The following is a 19939-nucleotide window of genomic DNA, read 5'->3' as shown; positions in this document are numbered from 1 at the left end:
ATACCACCTGATGATTATGAACATACCACCTGATGGCTATGAACATACCACCTGATGATTATGAACATACCACCTGATGGCTATGAACATACCACCTGATGATTATGAACATACCACCTGATGGCTATGAATATACCACCTGATGCTTAGGAACACACCGCCTGATGGTTACGAACACACCACCTAATGGTAATGAACACACCGCCTGATGGTTATGAACACACCACCTGATGGTAATGAACACACCGCCTGATGGTTATGAACACACCACCTGATGGTTATGAACACACCACCTGATGGTTATGAACACACCACCTGATGCACTGATTAGAAATCTGTTCATGGCTCATTAATGAACATGATGTGAAATGTCTACATGGACTTCTGAATTTCACCTGCACAGATCAGAACATCAGGAGTCGATCACTGCCCTCACCTTGAGGCTGTCTTGACGGGTGGTAGACCTGAAGATCAAACGGTTGTGTGTTGGTTCTCTGGACCACCGTTACGTTATTCCCAGTCCACTTGTTGGCCTTGGCCAGGGTGTTTGTGCGCCAGTCTGTCCAGTACACCTCCCCTCCGTACATGGTGACGGCAAACGGATGTGACAGGTATTCATGCCCCCGTAGAACCTCAATCAGGCCGGAACCGTCGTACTTGGCAGAATAGATTGCATCAGATCTGAGTGAGGAGAGAGAAACAAGCATGAAGCCCACTCCTCTTCTCATTCTCACCCGGAGAGAAACCAATCAGACAGTCTGTAGAACTCAGATCCACTCAGTCCATACGGCAGTTTAGCCCCACCCATTCAGCCGACAGCAGTCTATCTGTGCTCATGCTCGTTCTTCACGAGCGCTGAGGGTTTTAGATGCTCCAGAGAAGAAGAGCCTCTCAGCTACAGCGAGCCATTTCTTACCTGGCATCTATCCACAGAATGCGGCGCTCCAGGTAGTCTACGGTCAATCCGTTTGGCCAGCCTCCGTTTCCTGTCTCCTTATGGATGGTGCGCCGGCCCTCGCCGCTCATAGAGGCCGCCTCAATCCTCGGCATGCTGGCATCCCAGTCCGTCCAGAACAGGATTCTGTGGGTCAGGAAGGACATGCAGTTGAGAATTATGAACATGTTCTAATGACTTTTGAGCCGAAGTGACAGAAGTGACCCGCCTACCCTTCTCTGGGGTCTAGAGCGATGGCCCGGGGGTGCTCCACATCTCCTGCTAGCAGTGTGGTGCGCATGGTTCCGTCCAGCTTGGCCACCTCGATCTGGTCCAGGTTACTCTCTACCCAGTAGATGTTCCCAGCGATCCAGTCCACCGCCAAACCTTCTGGTGTTGCCAGGCCGTACTGGATAACCACGTCGAAGCTGGTGAGAGCCGCTGTGACGGGCAGCGCGGGGGGTTTAAGAGACAGTGAGAGAAAACTGAAATCTCTATTAATAAAGCATTGCACAAGCAAAACAGTACCTTCTCACACACACACACACGCACACACACACACACACACACACAATGATAGCCAAAACCACATGCTTTAAAAGAGGCAGAACTGCAATACCCAGAAACCCCAGGGTTCCTTCCAATTGGTTCACCAGAACTTTATTATTGAAACTCGCTGTAATGATGCTTTTAATGACAGTATTTGTATTTACTGAAGAGTAAACAACCACATTTGTTCCTTTTGTTTTCTGAAGCTCATTCATTTGTAAAGATTTTATAACAGGATTATGTGATATGTGATATTTGTATATTATAGATTTGTATGTTTTGTAACTCTGAACCAGGGGTGTCTAATCCTAGTCCTGAAGATCTACCATCCAGAAGAGTTCAGGTCCACCACACCTGGCTTTAATAATCAGATGTGCCTTCACGTCTTCATTACCTGGAGCAGGTGTGTTAGATGAGGTGTGGGGCTAAAATCTGCAGGGCTATGATTCAGGGTTTCTGTGGTGCTCACATTCGCCCGCTTTTCATACAGGTTCATCCTGCTCACCACCGTTCTCTGACAGCTTCCCTCTGTAGATCTTGTCCTCCACCACGTCGGTCCAGTACAGAGCGCTCTCGTTCAGGTGGAAGTCCAGAGCAATGGTGTTCCTCAGACCGGGCACCAGCACGCTAAACTCACCCTTCTGTAGGTCGATCCTCCTGATCTCATGACGGTTGGAGAAGATAATGAATGGCGTGAAGGGATCTGAGGGTAAAGAGAGAGGAGTGTCAGAGATGTGTTCCCGTTCTTTTCTCCCCTTGGAAGGTTTTCCCAGAAAATGAACCATATCACTGATTGGCATATTGAACCAATGACGACACCCACTGAACCGCCAGCCAAAACAAACTCCCTCCTCCTTCTCCTGCTCTCCTCCCTTTCTTCTGACATTTATATTCCATCCATTCAATGACTGAACCCCCAACTACACTGCCAACCACGTCTCACACCGCCCACCCACACCAACCCACCACCTCAGCCCAAGACCGCCACTTCCTGCACAATAAAACGACCTTTGGGCTAAACCACTTCCTGGGCGAGGGGACAAACCTCCTCCAGTTTTCCTCCGTCCAACACCAGAAACCACAGAAACCAGTTCTCTCTTCCTAACTTTCGTCATCCTCTCGTCCCGTTCTGGCTCTGCTCTGGACTTTTCAGCACTCTGTAGAACATCTCTGGGTCACCCTGCAGCACTTCCCTACCTGTCAAACAGACTTTCTTAATCAATCTACATCAATCGGTCTCAAACTCTTTCCAGAGGCTGAAACAAGAGCCAGTAACTACACACCACCCACCACCAGCTTCACCTGTGACTGTAATAAATCCTGTTCATGAGTTTATAATAATGAAATACATTATATGGACAAAAGTATGTGAGGATCAAATAAGCGTTAGTGAGGTCACAGTGTTGGATGATTGATCACCACCAGTTCCAATGCTTCCCCATAGCCCACAGAAATCAAATCAAAGCTTTGGGATTCCACAGCCAACCATCAGAGAGAATAACTATCCTCTCTCTGGGTGGGTATAGCAGCCCATCCTCTCCCACATCACTCAGCACCGACACACGTTAGTCTGTACCTGTGCTCTTGCAGCTCTCCATGTCCGGCTCCAGAACCCAGCCCTCATAGCAGGAGCACTTGACGTTGAACTTGTCCTGCTCGCAGCGCTGGCTGCACTTCAGGTGTTTGGCACAGAAGCCCTGGATCTGGCACGTCTTGTTGTCGGGGCCCAGCTCCAAACCCAGCGGGCACGAGCACACGATGCCTTCGCCTGGTGCCACCGTGCAGTTGTGGCTGCAGCCGCCGTTATCCAGCGAGCACAGGTCTGAGAACAGCAGAACCAGAGATGGGAGAAGAATACAGAGGCAGAAAAGTGCATCGAGGACACATGGCTACTGAGACTCCAGTTGGACCCTGTGAGAAAACTGCTACACAGTTCAACACGCAATGTACAAATTTACCATCACCTTCCCTTCGGAGGTGGCAAATCCAGTAAAAAGTACAAATCTACCCCAGCTGCAGCTCAGCCATCCAGGCAGTTGATTTCTGGACCTGGATTCGCCACCTCTGCTGAGCAAACACGGCTCTCTCTGTTCTTACCGCACAGCTTCTCGTCGGAGCCGTCGGGGCAGTCGTCTTTGCCATCGCACAGCTTCTCCGCAGGCAGGCAGACGGTGGTGTCGTTGGCACACACGTGGTGTGAGAGCTTACACACCAGCGCCTCACAGTTATCCTCATCCGAGTTGTCCTCGCAGTCGCTGTCCCCGTCACACACCCATGCTTTGCTGATGCAGCGCGCTGTAGGATAAGCATGTATGATAGGCAGTCAACACTGCAGCAAAGCATGTAGCAATTAGCCTCATAGGTAATAATATAACATTAGCATAGAGGCTACGCATGCTATTAGCACCATGCTTATTATGGGGTTTAAGCCTCATGACATGTTAGCTACATTAACCTCATAGGAATGGAGGTTTACACCCCACCAGTTAGCACTGTGCACATTTGCAAAGATGTGCATGTTGAGTTCATTCAGATTACTGGTGTGGTGTCCCACAGGGCTCAGTTTTAGGACTACTGCTGAAGGTAATGCAGCCTACAAGACATGTGTAAATGTCGTGGCTGATCGACTGCTGTACGATTGCAGTGAACAGAGGAAAACAGCTAACCTTTTCACTGAACTGTGCTTTCAAACATAAAAACTTATGGATAGTGGACATAGTGGATTACCACATTTCCCAGAAATCCTCACCAGAGTCTCGGCAGCCGAACTTGACGGCTGGGTCGCACATGTGTGTGACGCCCTCGCAGTTCTTTTCGTCGCTCAGATCCATGCAGTCGGTGTCGCCATCGCAGCGCCAGCGCAGAGGAATGCACAGACCGTCCATCCGGCACTGAAACTCATCTGTGTGACAGCCTCCCGGAGGACGAGTAGCTGCGGAGAGGAAGGGCAGAGTCATACAGACCCATAAAGATTAGCTGCTTTATTTCATGTCATAAAGTTTGCGGACTTTCATTAATGAATTCCTCTGCATTAAACTGCTCAAATACACACAGCTTCGTCATAAAAAAGTACTGACCAACCAAATGTTCCAACATCTAGTGTAAAGTCTCAGAGGAGTAGAGGCTGTTGCAGATAAGAGTCTTGATTTCTCATAATAGAGCACTGTTTACAAGCAGATCAGCTTCAGCTCAAAGTGAGAGCTTCCAAACATGGTGGAGGTAGTTTCACACACTGCTACTGTAACTAAGACTCTAACCACCCTGCCCTTCCTGCTTTGGTTTCATTTAAAACAAAAAAAATCGCTGAGAAAGCTGAATAAGCTGAGAAAGTTCTCTGATAGAAGAGAGTGTGTGTGAGAGAGAGAGTGGGCGAGAGACATGCTGTGAATAAAGAGTGGGTAAATAGCTGCTGGAGTCTCTCCTCAGGCAGTTTGCCCGGTTAGCCTCGTCTGACCTTCATTAAAGCTCCTCATTCCACACCTACCACTCCAAACTCATCACACACAGCGAGAGGTGCGGGAACGCTCCATTAGCCACCAAAGTGCATGCATGCGAGAGAGAGAGAGAGAGGGAGAGAGAGAGAGAGTGTGTGTGTGTGTGTGTGTTTCATTACAGCAGGGCTGGCTTATTAGCATTTAGATAAAAATATACGATGGACAGACTGGCTGAAGTGTAGCTCCTCACAGCTCTGATTGGTGGATAGATAAAGACTGGCTCCCTGTGATCAGTGCTGGTGGTCTTTTCAGCACATTAAGGGATTATTATCATGCCCATAATGTCCTGTTTCACTGTTTCTCATCATTACATACCAATTCAGGTCACTTTAGCCCATTTCTACTGACCAGTCCATAATGAACACACACTCTGCCCCGGCAGTTTAAAGTAAATCAACTGAACCGAACTGGACACACTGCTGACCCGCGATCATCAGGTCTGCAGATGATCCTCCGGTGCTGAGGCAGCGTGGAGCTTCTGTCTGTATGAACCACTCCGTGGTCTGAAGCTCACCGTGATTGGTGCAGTTGGCGTTGTTCTCGTCGCTATAGTCGCCGCAGTCGTTGTCTCCGTCACATTTCCAGTAGTCGGGGATGCAGCGGCCGCTGTTGCACTTGAACTGCGTGCTGGAGCAGGAGTGACTGCAGCCCGCCTCGTCGCTGTTATCCCCGCAGTCGTTATCTGAAACACAGCGTGACGTCACCAGTCTGCAGCAGCTCATACACCTGACTGGAGCACCAGTACTCCAGCACTTCACTATACTCTACACACCAACAGCACTGAATACACACACACACACACACACACACACACACACACACAGACCAACATCAACTTTCAGCTCAACTCAATTAATACAGTAAATTCTCTACTGTTCAAAAGTCTGGAATCACCTGTCAATCATAATCTGTTGATGACTTATACATTGTAGATTTAAACATTATAATTATTAAAATGAAAAATTATATAAATTATTAAAGTATGTTTTAGGACAATAAATGAAAAGGTATGATACACTGGATATATAGCATGTTGATAGAGTGTATTAACCACTACATAATAAACAGTAAATGATAAAATGCTCTAAAAATCATCTTTTTTGAAGAGGAAGTTATCAGCCTTTACATTTGGTCATCACAGCCCAGACACGTTCTTTAGTTTACAACAGGATCACTAGGCTAACGTGGCTAACAAACGCTGGGCTTAGACTGTCACCAATCTAATCTCTGTAGACACGCCCCCAAAACCTCCCGTCTTTCAGAGCTCCTCCAGATCTTCATCAGCTGGTAGATGGATGAGGTTTAGGAGATGGTGGGACTTCCTTTAGTCTGTAAACCCAAACAGAACCTTCTCCAGAGCTGAGGAACGCTGGAGGAACCGGAACCACTCTCACCTCAGCACTGTGTGTGTATCACTCCGCCCACTGCGCATGAATACGGTTTATCCTTGAGGTTTTACTGAATTGTTATTATAAAGGAGGTGAGGTTGGTGACTCCAGTGTTTGTTAGCAGCGCCAGCCTAGCATCTCCAGCTGTAAACTAAAGAAGCTCACGTCAGATACCAAACATGTCTCGACTGATCGCCTGAAACTGGGGTCAGAGGTCAGTCATGTTACTTGATTTTTCATGGTTTTTGTGGCTTTAACTGGTCTGTGTCTCCCAAACTGAACAGGATATCTTAGAATTCCAATTATTACATATTAGTATTTAATAATTCTACACACAACATATACAGCACAATGGTATAAAGAAAAAAGAACAATCACAGAAACTGCATAGATCACACCATGCACCATGAGGAGAGTCTGAATCTGCACTGATTCACTGATTCATCTCCTACAGAAGCTCCCACTGCACAGCTCCACACCAGCACTCCAAAGTACTGCTAGAATCTGGACTCTGCTGAGACTAAACTTTATAAAATAACTTTTTGTTTTATTGATGTGTTCTGTAATTTAGATGCTGACATTCAAACAGGATTCATATTAATACACTTTAATTAATACACTTAATAAACTCTTTCACAAATCTCAGATAAAAGTCGTTTTGTTCTGCAGTTTTTAGATCATTTTATGGTGCATGTTGGTCTATGCACTAACCGGTCGGGTTCGGACAATTCAACTCATCAGAGCCGTCCAAACAATCCTTTTCTGCAACAGGGAGCCAATTGGAGACAGGGGGAGGGGCAAATGGCACAGAGAAGAGGACATGATGTCATACAACAAACAAAAGACAAATGAAGTAATGAACAAACACACATAAACGAACACTACAGCACTGTACAGTAGAGCCGCCACTACTACTCAATTCATACAGAAATATATATATATCTCCTTATACACTGTATATATGGTCAGTTCCTGTTGTGAGGTGAAACCCTCAGTTTTAATGAGTACAGTCTACTTCTAGAACGTATCGAGTTCTTGAAGCTTGGATTACGTACTTATTAATTAATAATCATAATAATCTTTAGATGACTTATGGATATGATTGACAGTGACAGCTCTGATGTACTTTAAACCCCACCCACTAAAGAGACTGAAGATAGCAGACGAGGAGAGGCAGAGAGAAAAACCCAGCAGCTGAACAGGTCAGGAGACTCAGACAGGTGGTGGCACAGACAGGTCGGACACTCACCGTTATCACAGCGCCAGTTGATGTTGATGCAGCGTCCGTTATTACAGGTGAACTGAGTGAGGGGGAAGCAGGTCGGGTAAGCTGAAGAGAGAAAAGAGCAAAATAATATACACAATTTTATTAAATATATATATATATAATTTCTAAAGTATATATAAGTATATATCAAATATCTAAAGTATTGTTCCTATAAATATTTGTATTGATTTGCATTGTTCACACTGATACTGAACTGCATTAACAGAGACTGCTTCACACCCCAGCACTAAATATTCATAAGAACCTTAATAATAATAAGCATCATATATTACTGCAACCTGCAGCAGAGCTGCCCATGCAGGGCAAAATCCTGGGGCAGATTTTTACTTTCTGGATCTGGATTTTCTGTAACGGCAACACAAAACTCAGCAATCAGAGGAACCAGGAGGAGAACTCTGAGCCGAGCAGAGTCACTGTACCACACGAGGCCGGCTCATCTGAGCGATCCCCGCAGTCGTCGTCCAGATCACAGGTCCACGAGATGGGGATGCAGCGTCCACTGGCACAGGAGAACTGGTTAGGAGGACACGTCCGAGCTGGTGGAGAGGTTAGAAAGCAGCAGTATATAATTATAATGCCCATGGAGGGGGGGGGGGGGGTTTAGTGAGTTATGTGACTGGTCTGAGCGATTCACTCAGACAGATTTTCTACTGAAATGTAAATCATAAACACTGATTGACTTTTTTATTCGACTGAGTTAACAAGAGCTCTGTCCACTCCAGACTGAGCAGCACACTGAAAACAGCTACACAACATCTCTGCTTTGGGCCAGCAGTCAGTCTAGTTGTAGGTCCAGGATACGCTGAAGGCCAGCAGGGAAGTGTACCTCTTCTCTATCTCTATCTCTTCTGGAGGAGAACTGGCTGCTGGAGAGCTAAGAAAAAGAACCGGAACCTTCTGTCATCTGCCCAGTCACTGAAATGCCCAGTCACTGACCACTAACAGCCAGGTTGATGCATCTCAGGAGGGTAGATTTCTGTACAATGACACCTACACATATCTATCTAGCTATATATACACAAACTATATGGACAAAAGTATTGGGACACCTGCTCATTCATTGTTTCTTCTGAAATCAAGGGGATTAAAGAGCTGATCCTGCTTTTGTTGGAGTAACTGTCTCTACTGTCCAGAGAAGAAAACTTTCTACTAGAGGAGCATTGCTGTGAGGATTTGATTACATTAGTGAGGTCAGGATGTTGGATGATCACCACTGACCTCATCTCCAACTCATCCTCCATCATTCCAGAGAACACAGCTCTTCCACTGCTCCACAGCTCCTCAATGCTGTGGGGCTTTATACCCCTCTAGCCCACGCCTGGCATTAGGCAGCATGGAGCCAATAGGGTCATGATTATGATCTGCTCCAGAGAGTCCTATTCTAGTGGCAGTACTTCTCTACAGGGACTGGATAAGCTGTGTGTGCATTTGTGTGACACATCTGTGTCAGCAATGGGTGCACGTAGCTGAATGTGTTCATTACAAGGGGTGTCCACAAACATCTCTCTATTCTCTGTAATGTGAAACTGCAGCTGTTCTTTATACTATCAGAATATCAGAATTTCGGGATGAACGGACCAATAGAAATGCTCCAAAATATCTTGGAATAAAATCATTTACATTGACGTACACTGAAAGTTCAGGAGGTTCTCTCCTGTAAAGCTGCAGTTCTGGAGATATGAGGTTGCTGATGTGTGTATAGTAGCCCCCTCACACTGTATAAAAACAAGCCTGTGTGATTGTACCTGTCCGTTTCAGCAGGTGTTTCATTTCAGACAGAAGTAGATGGAATTCAGACGGAATTCAGGTGGAATTCAGTGTGTGTGGATCTACCTGAGCAGGTGCTGTTGGACTCGTCCTCGTCGTTCCCGCAGTCGTTGTCTCCGTCACACAGCCAGCGCATTGGAATACAGCGGTTGTTCTGACACTTGAAGCGGTCAGTCGGACAGGTGTGCTGATCTACAGAGAGCAGAAATAGAGAGTATGAAATTCAGTACTGGATGTGTGCGTGTGTGTGTGTGTGTGTGTGTGTGTACTCACGGCAGAGCTCGGGGGCTTCGTCGCTGTTGTCCAGACAGTCGTTATCTCCGTCACATTTCCAGCGCTCCTGAATACAGCGGTTATTCTCACAGGCAAACTCCCCCGGCTGACACTGAGGGGGGGGGATGTAGGATGGATTTGCTATGAGATACACACACACACACACACACACACACAGTTAGTTCACACTAATTAATATCTATAGGCCTCCAGGGCCCGACTCTGAATTTTTCAAATAATTTAGTGATTTTGCTGCAGACTTGGCAGTGTGCAAAGACAAAGTTATAATAGTAGGAGACTTTAATATTCACTTTGAAAAAGCAGACGATCCATTAACAAAGGCGTGTGTATCCATTTTAGATTCTGTCAGAATCAAACAAAACGTAACTGGACCCACACATTACTGTAATCATACCCTAGATTTAGTCCTGACCCTGGGTGTTAGCATTGATCAGCTAAATATTCTACCTCAAAGCTGATATCAGATCATTATCTAATCTCCTTTGAGCTTCATCTTAGGCAAAATGTTAATTCGTCCTCCAAACACTGTCTAAAACACACAATAACACCAATGACAGCTGTACAGTTTACTAAAAATCTCCCACCCCTTTCGACCTTAGCTTACACTCCGTCAGACCAAACGGAGCTAGTTAAATTAACAAACGATCTAGAGAATACCCTCCGATCAACCTTAGACAAAGTAGCACCGTTTAAAAATAAAATGTTGAGGCAAAAAAGGCTCGCACCGTGGTACAGTGATCAAACTCCTACCTTAAAACAAACAGTGCGGAAACTAGAGGGGAAACGGCGGACGACCAAACTAGAGGTGTTCCACTCTGCGTGGAAGGACAGCCTTAGTTAATATAGAAAGACTCTCATTAAAGCTCGCTCAGCGGATTTGACCTCACTGATCCAGAAACACTAAAACAATCCCAGAGTTCTTTTTACTGAGATCTCTAAACTTACTAAAAGCCAGGCAGATACTCAACCCCAGATTCCAACATCTTTAACCAGTCATGTTTTTATGGACTATTTTAATAATAAAATAGAAAATATTAGACAACAAATCCAACCCTGCTTATTAAATCAAACATGGCCGTCACCTGATGGAGCTGCTTTAGAACAAAACTTAGTTGTAGAACAAAGGCTGGAAGCCTTCTACCCACTTCCACAGCCTGAACTAGAGCAAACTGTCCAACCTGTCCCGATTCCCTCTAAAACACTAAAAGAAATTCTCCCAATCATAATCAGACCTCTTTTAACAATTGTAAACTCATCCCTTAGCCTCGGGCATGTACCCAAAACCCTTTTAGCCGTCATAAAACCTTTAATCAAGAAACCAAACCTTGACCCCAGTGTATTGTCTAATTACAGACCCATCTCCAACTTAACATTCGTATCCAAGATATTAGAAAAAGCTGTGGCCCAACAACTCTGCTTATACCTGAGTAAGAATGACATGTATGAGAAATTCAATCTGGATTTAGACCCAATCACAGCACAGAGACAGCCCTTCAGACCCAATCACAGCACAGAGACGGCCCTTCAGACCCAATCACAGCACAGAGACGGCCCTTCAGACCCAATCACAGCACAGAGACAGTCCTTCAGACCCAATCACAGCACAGAGACAGTCCTTCAGACCCAATCACAGCACAGAGACGGCCCTCCAGACCCAATCACTGCACAGAGACAGTCCTTCAGACCCAATCACAGCACAGAGACAGCCCTTCAGACCCAATCACAGCACAGAGACAGCCCTATAGACCCAATCACAGCACAGAGACAGTCCTCCAGACCCAATCACAGCACAGAGACAGCCCTTCAGACCCAATCACAGCACAGAGACAGTCCTTCAGACCCAATCACAGCACAGAGACAGCCCTATAGACCCAATCACAGCACAGAGACAGTCCTCCAGACCCAATCACAGCACAGAGACAGCCCTTCAGACCCAATCACAGCACAGAGACAGCCCTCCAGACCCAATCACAGCACAGAGACAGCCCTTCAGATCCAATCACAGCACAGAAACAGCCCTTCAGACCCAATCACAGCCCAGAGACAGTCCTTCAGACCCAATCACAGCACAGAGACAGCCCTTCAGATCCAATCACAGCACAGAAACAGCCCTTCAGACCCAATCACAGCACAGAGACAGCCCTTCAGACCCAATCACAGCCCAGAGACAGCCCTTCAGACCCAATCACAGCACAGAGACAGTCCTTCAGACCCAATCACAGCACAGAGACGGCCCTCCAGACCCAATCACAGCACAGAGACAGTCCTTCAGACCCAATCACAGCACAGAAACAGCCCTTCAGACCCAATCACAGCACAGAGACAGCCCTTCAGACCCAATCACAGCACAGAGACAGCCCTCCAGACCCAATCACAGCACAGAGACAGTCCTTCAGACCCAATCACAGCACAGAGACAGTCCTTCAGACCCAATCACAGCCCAGAGACAGCCCTTCAGACCCAATCACAACACAGAGACAGTCCTTCAGACCCAATCACAGCACAGAGACAGTCCTTCAGACCCAATCACAGCACAGAGACGGCCCTCCAGACCCAATCACTGCACAGAGACAGTCCTTCAGACCCAATCACAGCACATAGGCAGCCCTTCAGACCCAATCACAGCCCAGAGACAGTCCTTCAGACCCAATCACAGCACAGAGACAGTCCTTCAGACCCAATCACAGCACAGAGACGGCCCTCCAGACCCAATCACAGCACAGAGACAGTCCTTCAGACCCAATCACAGCACAGAGACAGTCCTTCAGACCCAATCACAGCACAGAGACAGTCCTTCAGACCCAATCACAGCACAGAGACAGCTCTTCAGACCCAATCACAGCACAGAGACAGCCCTATAGACCCAATCACAGCACAGAGACAGCCCTTCAGACCCAATCACAGCACAGAGACAGTCCTTCAGACCCAATCACAGCACAGAGACAGCCCTCCAGACCCAATCACAGCACAGAGACAGTCCTTCAGACCCAATCACAGCAGAGATGGCCCTCCAGACCCAATCACAGCCCAGAGACAGCCCTTCAGACCCAATCACAGCACAGAGACAGTCCTTCAGGCCCAATCACAGCACAGAGACAGCCCTAGTGAAGATTACACACCATCTCCTTCCTGCCTCTGATCAAGGCTATGTATCTTTATTAGCTCTACTAGACCTCAGTGCAGCCTCTGATACAGTAGATCACACTATTCTACTAGAAAGATTAGAGAACATGGTTGGAATCACAGGAACAGACCTATCGTGGTTCAGATCATATCTAACTGAACTCTATCAGATCATAAAGATAAAAGATTTATCTTCAAATCACACAGAAGTAAGATATGGAGTTCCTCAAGGCTCTATTCTAGGACCGCTATTATTTACATTATACATGTTACTACTGGGCTCAGTTATAAGCAGACATGGCGTTAATTTCCACTGTTCTGCAGATGACACACAGCTCTATATATCAGCCAAACCTTAGATTACAGAAAATGGAGGACTGTGTAAAGGATATAAAACTCTGGATGTCACATAACTTCCTTCTCCTCAACAGTGACAAAACCCAGCTTCTCCTTTTAGGTCCAAAAGACTCTAGAAATAAACTCTCAGACTTAATGTTAGACTTGGCTGATGCTTCCATCATTCCTGGTTTAGCAGCTAAAAATCCGTCATATTCGACTCAGATTTATCATTTGAGCAACATATAGCTAATATTAGTAGAACAGCCTTTATGCAGCTTAGGAACATCTCCAAACTAAGAGACTCCTTATCACTACAGGATGCAGAAAAGCTAGTACATGCTTTTATTACCTCAAGGCTAGATTACTGTAATGCACTACTGTCAGGTTGTTCCAGCAGGAACCTCAATAAACTTCAGCTGCTTCAGAACACTGCAGCCAGGGTCCTTACTAAAACTAGAACATCTGACCATATCAGTCCAGTTCTATCAGCACTTCATTGGCTCCCAGTTAAATTCCGTATTGAATACAAAATTCTTCTATTAACATATAAGGCCCTACATGGCCTCGCTCCTGAGTACCTGCAGGATCTTATTACATATTACGAACCATCAAGACTACTTAGATCTCAGGGTGCTGGCCTCTTACTCGTTCCCAAAATTGGGGAGGAGCCTTTTCTTATAAAGCCCCCCAACTCTGGAATAACCTTCCAGATAATGTTGGGGACTCAGACACAGTCTCAGTCTTTAAATCTAGGCTGAAACTCATCTGTTTAGTTCAGCTTTTGGTAATTAATGTTTCTTAGATAAAGGTTGCAGGTCCAGGGGTTCGAGGACACAGGGAATTGTAGTACACTGAGATGCTGGAGCTGTCGCCTCGCTGCCTACACGCGATCATTCAGGTTTGTGGACGGTAGAGCAGATAGATGCAGGCATTTTCAGGGTGCTCCTGTGTCTGTGTTACCTTCTGGCTCTCTCCTTTTAATTAGGCTGTTATAGTCAGACCTGCCGGAGTCGTCAGACACACTCTGATACTGCCCAACATTCTTTGCTCTCTATAAAATTCCTCTCAGAACTAACCCTCTCTTTTTACCTTCTCCGAGTAAAAGGCCACCCAGCCCGACCTGCTGGAAGACTGACCGCTGAGGTCCCCTCTACCTGCGTCAAACCAGCTGCCACCTACCGGTCCAACCAGCAGGCCCCCCACCCACCACCACCCATAGCAGACCAGCGGCTCACCCGCCTACCACTGCTACCTGTTTAGTGACCATGTTAAAACCATTTTTAACTATCTGTTGTTTCTGGTTTGGTAATTTTTATCATTTATGTTTAAATAGTTCTGATCAGAGGAGGACGGGTCGGGTCCCCTTGTGAGTCTTGGTTCCTCCCAAGGTTTCTTCCTCCAGCTCTGAGGGAGGTTCTCCTGCACTGTCGCCGTTGGCTGCTCACTGGGGGTCTTTGATCCTTCATGTCTTACGTTATTTCTTCTTTCTTCTTTGTCTCTGTCTTTTATTAATCACTATTTATGTAAAGCTGCTTTGTGACGACATCAGTTGTAAAAAGCTCTACAAATAAATCTGACTTGACTTGACCCCCCCCTTTTGGAGTAAGGCCAACAGCAGATACAGCAGTGATTAATAACTGCTCATATCCCACAACATCACACAAAGGAGTGAAGGGGAAGTAAATAGTGTTGAACAGGAAGTGAACGGGGAGACAAGGGGAGTGAGCAGGGAGTGAACAGGGAGTGAATAATAAACACTGTGGGGGACGGATTTGCGTTAAGAGTGTAGAGAAGCTGTGTGTAACCCTGCAGTACACTGTCACTCCTACACTCTTACACCCCACACATATGTGCACACCCATACATTGATCAGGGTGGTCTTGTTGTGTGAAGACCATCTGTCTGTCCCTGTTCCCCAGACAGTTCCACACTTAATAACATGTTAAACTAAACAAATACTAACTGATAATAATCGATACCCAGAAAATTTATCTGCGGTCGAGTGACCTTCATAACACAGATCAGCTTAACCCTCTTTCTCTCTCTCTCTCTCTCTCTCTCTTAAATTGATTGATTGATCAATGTTTTATGGTGAATTTCAGGTTACGGCTGAAACTCCAGTGATCTTCCTCTCTCAGCGTTCTAGATATCTAGATTCTTGGTTGTTAAATGCTGAAGGTAGAGCTGTGTATTTTCTCTCGTTCTGTTTGTTTATTTATTATTTGTTGTTTATTAAACTCTCGTATTCTCTGTTTATAGCCGCTCTTATTTCTCTTGGTTTTAATAAAACACTGAACTGCTGCAGCAGAGAACACCTGACCTGACTCTGGGGGGACTCTCAGGTCAGACTCAGGTCATCACTGGCAGGTCTGATCTGTCTGATTTGTGCGTAACTGTGAGTATCTACAGTAACTAGTGTGTATCTAATTAGCTTTCATAAAACACTGATCTTACCTTTACAGCTGGTGTTATCGGCCTGGTCCAGCAGCTGGTCCTCGGCACAGGCACATGACCGCCCCACCGGAGTGGCCAAACACAAACTGCTGCAGCCGCCGTTATTCACTCGACACGCATTACTACCTGTAACACACACACACACCCCACCGTCACACACATCCCCATGCCCCAGCCAGCACAGCGTGGAGGATGTTTTGAAACCAAATCAGCATCAGCAGCAGCAGCAGCAGCTCACCTGATTTACCATCATTAAGCCCTGATTTACCACCAAACCAGGCGTTGATCTGAGGAGAACTCTAAATAATACTAGACTCCATGAGGAGAACTTTGGAGATGTTCTAATGAACCACCACTTTTTTCTTTTTTACTATTAATTGATGAGGAAAAATCTAAATATAACACAACACCAGCAGAGAATAGCTAAAAGGTGAGTATAGTGGCAGGACCCTGTAGCTAACAGTGAGACACAGCTAAACAGGACTGCAGCATCACCACAACCCATTGAGGCCTTTCTGTCAACCAATCATTAGTATGCCTGAATCCAGCAATTAAAATCCTGAGCACTGCTCATTACTGCTGAGTGAATCAGAACAAAAGCTTCTGTGTCTTCGAAACCTATGAGGCCCCTGGGCCCCTCTGTGGGAACACTGGGGAACACTGGAGAACACTGGCATTGTAAAGACGGGAACAGAGAGAGGAATGGTACCCTGCTGCTGCTGGGCGTCGTACATCCGGATCTCAAAGATGGGAGGGCGCTCGTTGCGCAGCAGTGTCACAGTCTTGGTGTCCTGGTCCAGTTTGTAGATGCTGCCGCTGCGGTACTCGTTCCAAAACAGGAAGTTTTTGTAGTGGCACAGGCCGAAGACGTGGTTCAGCTCCTGTCCTTCATAGACGGTCTGAGAGGAAGAGATCCCACAGTTTAATACTGCAGTTCATTACAAACTGTGGCTCTAATAAACCCACCAGTGCAGCTACATTTTATATGGAATGATGATGATGATGATGATGATGATGATGGTAAAATAGTGGAGAATCTCAACTAATCCAGTTCTCTTTAGGGACTACTTTCTGTAGCTGCACTACACCCTGCAGCATGTATCCCTCCACCATTTTAATGATCTGATTTTAAAAGCAGGTTCTAGAGCCGAACTCTTCTCAGAACTCTGGTAGAACAGTGTCTCAGGCATCAGGCAGCGTCTTCATCACCATTAGGTGAAGAACTTTCTGTGAGGGAGCTTCAGAAAACCTCCACCTTCTGCCCGCACTGATTTAAACTTTAATAAGAATTTGAAATGAATAAGATCAATATGAACAGTCATTCACTGCACAGCGTCTCTGAAGTGAAGTGTACATGTGTGTTATAGGAAAGACTGATATCTACCGATGTGCTGACCTTGCGTTCAGTGCTGTTTAGGTACACCATCTCAATGCGGTCGTAATAAGCGTCCACCCAGTACAGCACACCCTGTGGGATGTCTATGCTTAGGCATTTGGCCATAGAATCGTTTTGGAGGTCAGGAGAACGTTCCGGTTGGTGCCGTCCATCCAGGCTCTCTCAATTTTCCCCCTCTTGCTGTCCTTGGGGTCTTCCTCCCAGTCTGTCCAATACATATATCTAAACAGTAAAGTAAAGCACCAGAGGAGAACCTTCAGCATCTGGAAATCTTAGATCTTTTACTGTAGCGTAGTTTAGTTTAGCTCTTCTATCACTCTTTCATAAAACGCCCAACAACTCATCAGTCCTACTTCCTCTGTGGTCTCTGCATGTTTCACACTGATCAGTTCTTTAGGAGCTGAACTTCTGGACAGGTGTTCCATTAGATGGGCCGCGTGAATCTTTCTTTAACCCTTTAACAGGCATTGTAACCGCACCTCTTTGAATGGAGTGTGTAAAGCTAATCATCACCTCTGTGGCATTGCCTGAAAGCTGGAAAAAAAAGTGTGGTGGCATGACGTTGATCTTCGGACATTCACAAGCTGCACAAGTCTCTGTGCTACCCTGAAAAGGGTAGGGTGCCGCTCGGTTGAGTTGCTCAGTTAGGGGAAACAGAATTGGACGCTAACGCTAGCTCAGCATAAACACTGCTGAGTGAATATTACTGTTGTGTAATGCTTGTTTGTTCATAGATAGGATAGAATAATCCTAACCAGCGAAACGGGTCCAAATAAAAAAGGAAAAAAAGAAACAAGAAAAGTTGCTAAATGAGGATGCAAGCACACAAGTGGCTGTCCCCACAATGTCAACAAAACAGAAAGCGTGTGTATGTGCATAATAAACTCCAGTTGCGTCTGAAGGGATCTATCGTTGATCTAATGTGCTAATATTCTAAGATTTATGAAGAAATTTGCAATGTCAGCTCCATCCCGCCTTTGAACACAGCTCCACTGCTCCACAGGCCAATGATAGGAGGCTTTGGAGAACTTAAGAGTCATGTGATCATGGCTGCACCACTGCAGGGACTCTCTGGATACTTTTGGACACAGTGGATTCCTGAACACAATGTCTTACCCATTTTTTGGGTCCACTACAATGGCTCGTGGGTGGGTCATCTTGCCCTCAATGAGAGTCTTCTTGGTTTGTGCCGCTTTCTCCAGTCTGGCCACACTGATGGTCTTTTTAGGTCCATCATCTGTCCAGTACAAGTTGTTAGCCATCCAGTCCACAGCAATACCCTCTACTGTGTGAATACCTGGGGGGTGGGGAGGGGGGTGGAGGGATGGAGAGTGTTTCTATCACGGAACAGATGTCTGAAAGAAACTGAGACACTGTGTGATTTGACAAAACCACAGAGGTCATGAGCATGAAGAGATGGCAGAGATCAAGGTGGATCTTTACTTTCGGGACCTGGATCTCTACATGTCTATGCTATCAGGGGCAGAGCCCAACGCTTGCTTCCCACCTCCTTCCTTCAGGATAATGTCCCGCTCCGTTCCATCTATCTTCTGCCGTCCGATTAGGTAGCTGGTGGAGTCGGCGAAGTAGATGAAGTTGCTCTGTGCGTGGAAATCCAGCGCTCGGGGGTTCATCAGGTTCTCTATGGGGATCATGTACTCGTCCTGAACCTTAGGGTTAATGTCCATCCCTCGGATCACTCCTGGACGGCCCTTCCCGTACACCAGGAACAGCTCGTGTTCAGGTTCTGTGGAAAAGATGCAAAAAAAACTAAGAACAGATCTAAGAACAGATGGTGAAACTAATAATTTAATCACAGTTGTGTGCAAAAGTTTGGGCACCCCTGTTTAGACTTCATGTACAGTAGATGATGTGAGGTCACATCCACTACGGAGACAGACTGCTGTACACTCTATGCTTACTGACGGTACTACACACTGGACCAATAAACCCTGAACATGCTGAGGGGACCAGACCCTCTAGAAGAAAGCAGGGTGTTTATATTCAGATCATACACACACACCCACACACACACTCTGTCTGTAGCATCTCTCTCTTAACTGTCCTCTTCAGGATCTCTGTGAGATCTCGTCTGAGAGTTGAGAGAAAAGTGTGTGTGCTAATAGGAACACACACCAACTCACCTGGCATGAGCAGAGGTGTTAGTCAATGTGCAAGGCACTGCTACACAAGGACTGATTGCCACACAAGGACAATCAATGATAATCAATGATAATCGGTACGCTGATAACCGTTAAGATAATTGGTCACTCACTCTTGCAGGATTTGCCGTCACTGCCCAGGCTGAATCCAGAGCGGCAGCGGCACGTCCGGCTCTTGTGGCTGTTCCCCAGCAGACAGATATCAGAGCAACCACCTGCCTTACCAAACTGATCCGGCTCACACGCATGACTCCGCACTGAGAGAGAGAGAGAGAAAGGGAGAGAGAGAGAGAGAGAGAGAGAGAGAGAGAGAGAGAGAGAGAGAGAGAGGGAGAGAGAGAGGGAGAGAGAGAGGGAAAGAAAGAGAGAGAGAGAGAGAGAGAGAGAGAGAGAGAGAGAGAGGAGAGGGAGGGAGAGAGAGGGAGAGAGAGGGAGAGAGAGGGAGAGAGAGGGAGAGAGAGAGGGAGAGAGAGGGAGAGGAAGAAAGAGAGGGAGAGAAAGAGAGGGAGAGAGAGAGAGAGAGAGAGAGAGGAAGGGAGGGAGAGAGAGAGAGAGAGAAAGAGAGAAAGGGAGGGAGAGAGAGAGAGAAAGAGGGAGAGAGAGGGAGAGAGAGAGAGAGAAAGAGAGTGATAGAGAGAGAGAGAGAGAGAGAGAGAAAGAGAGGGAGAGAGAGAGAGAGAGAGAAAGAGGGAGAGAGAGAGAGAGAGAGAGAGAGAAAGAAGGAGAGAGAGAGAAAGAGGGAGATAGGGGA

At 46.4% G+C, this 19939-nt stretch overlaps 1 protein-coding gene across 1 annotated transcript in view; it reads right to left on the bottom strand.

Moving 5' to 3' along the window:
- The window catches only part of LOC140543382 (low-density lipoprotein receptor-related protein 1-like), a 58674-nt gene that overhangs the window by 36579 nt on the left and 2156 nt on the right, over positions 1-19939 (bottom strand). Inside the window, 19 exon segments of the mRNA XM_072666508.1 lie at positions 437-681; positions 917-1081; positions 1168-1375; positions 1989-2186; positions 3060-3305; positions 3581-3778; positions 4233-4415; positions 5492-5659; positions 7615-7695; positions 8073-8189; positions 9487-9612; positions 9694-9834; positions 15631-15756; positions 16340-16529; positions 17027-17121; positions 17124-17248; positions 18143-18323; positions 18534-18773; positions 19302-19445. Of these exon segments, the coding sequence (XP_072522609.1) occupies positions 437-681; positions 917-1081; positions 1168-1375; positions 1989-2186; positions 3060-3305; positions 3581-3778; positions 4233-4415; positions 5492-5659; positions 7615-7695; positions 8073-8189; positions 9487-9612; positions 9694-9834; positions 15631-15756; positions 16340-16529; positions 17027-17121; positions 17124-17248; positions 18143-18323; positions 18534-18773; positions 19302-19445 (3177 nt within the window).

Source organism: Salminus brasiliensis, chromosome 21, assembly GCF_030463535.1.
Source record: "Salminus brasiliensis chromosome 21, fSalBra1.hap2, whole genome shotgun sequence".
NCBI lineage: Eukaryota > Metazoa > Chordata > Actinopteri > Characiformes > Bryconidae > Salminus > Salminus brasiliensis.
This window is presented reverse-complemented; position numbering and strand designations above follow the sequence as displayed.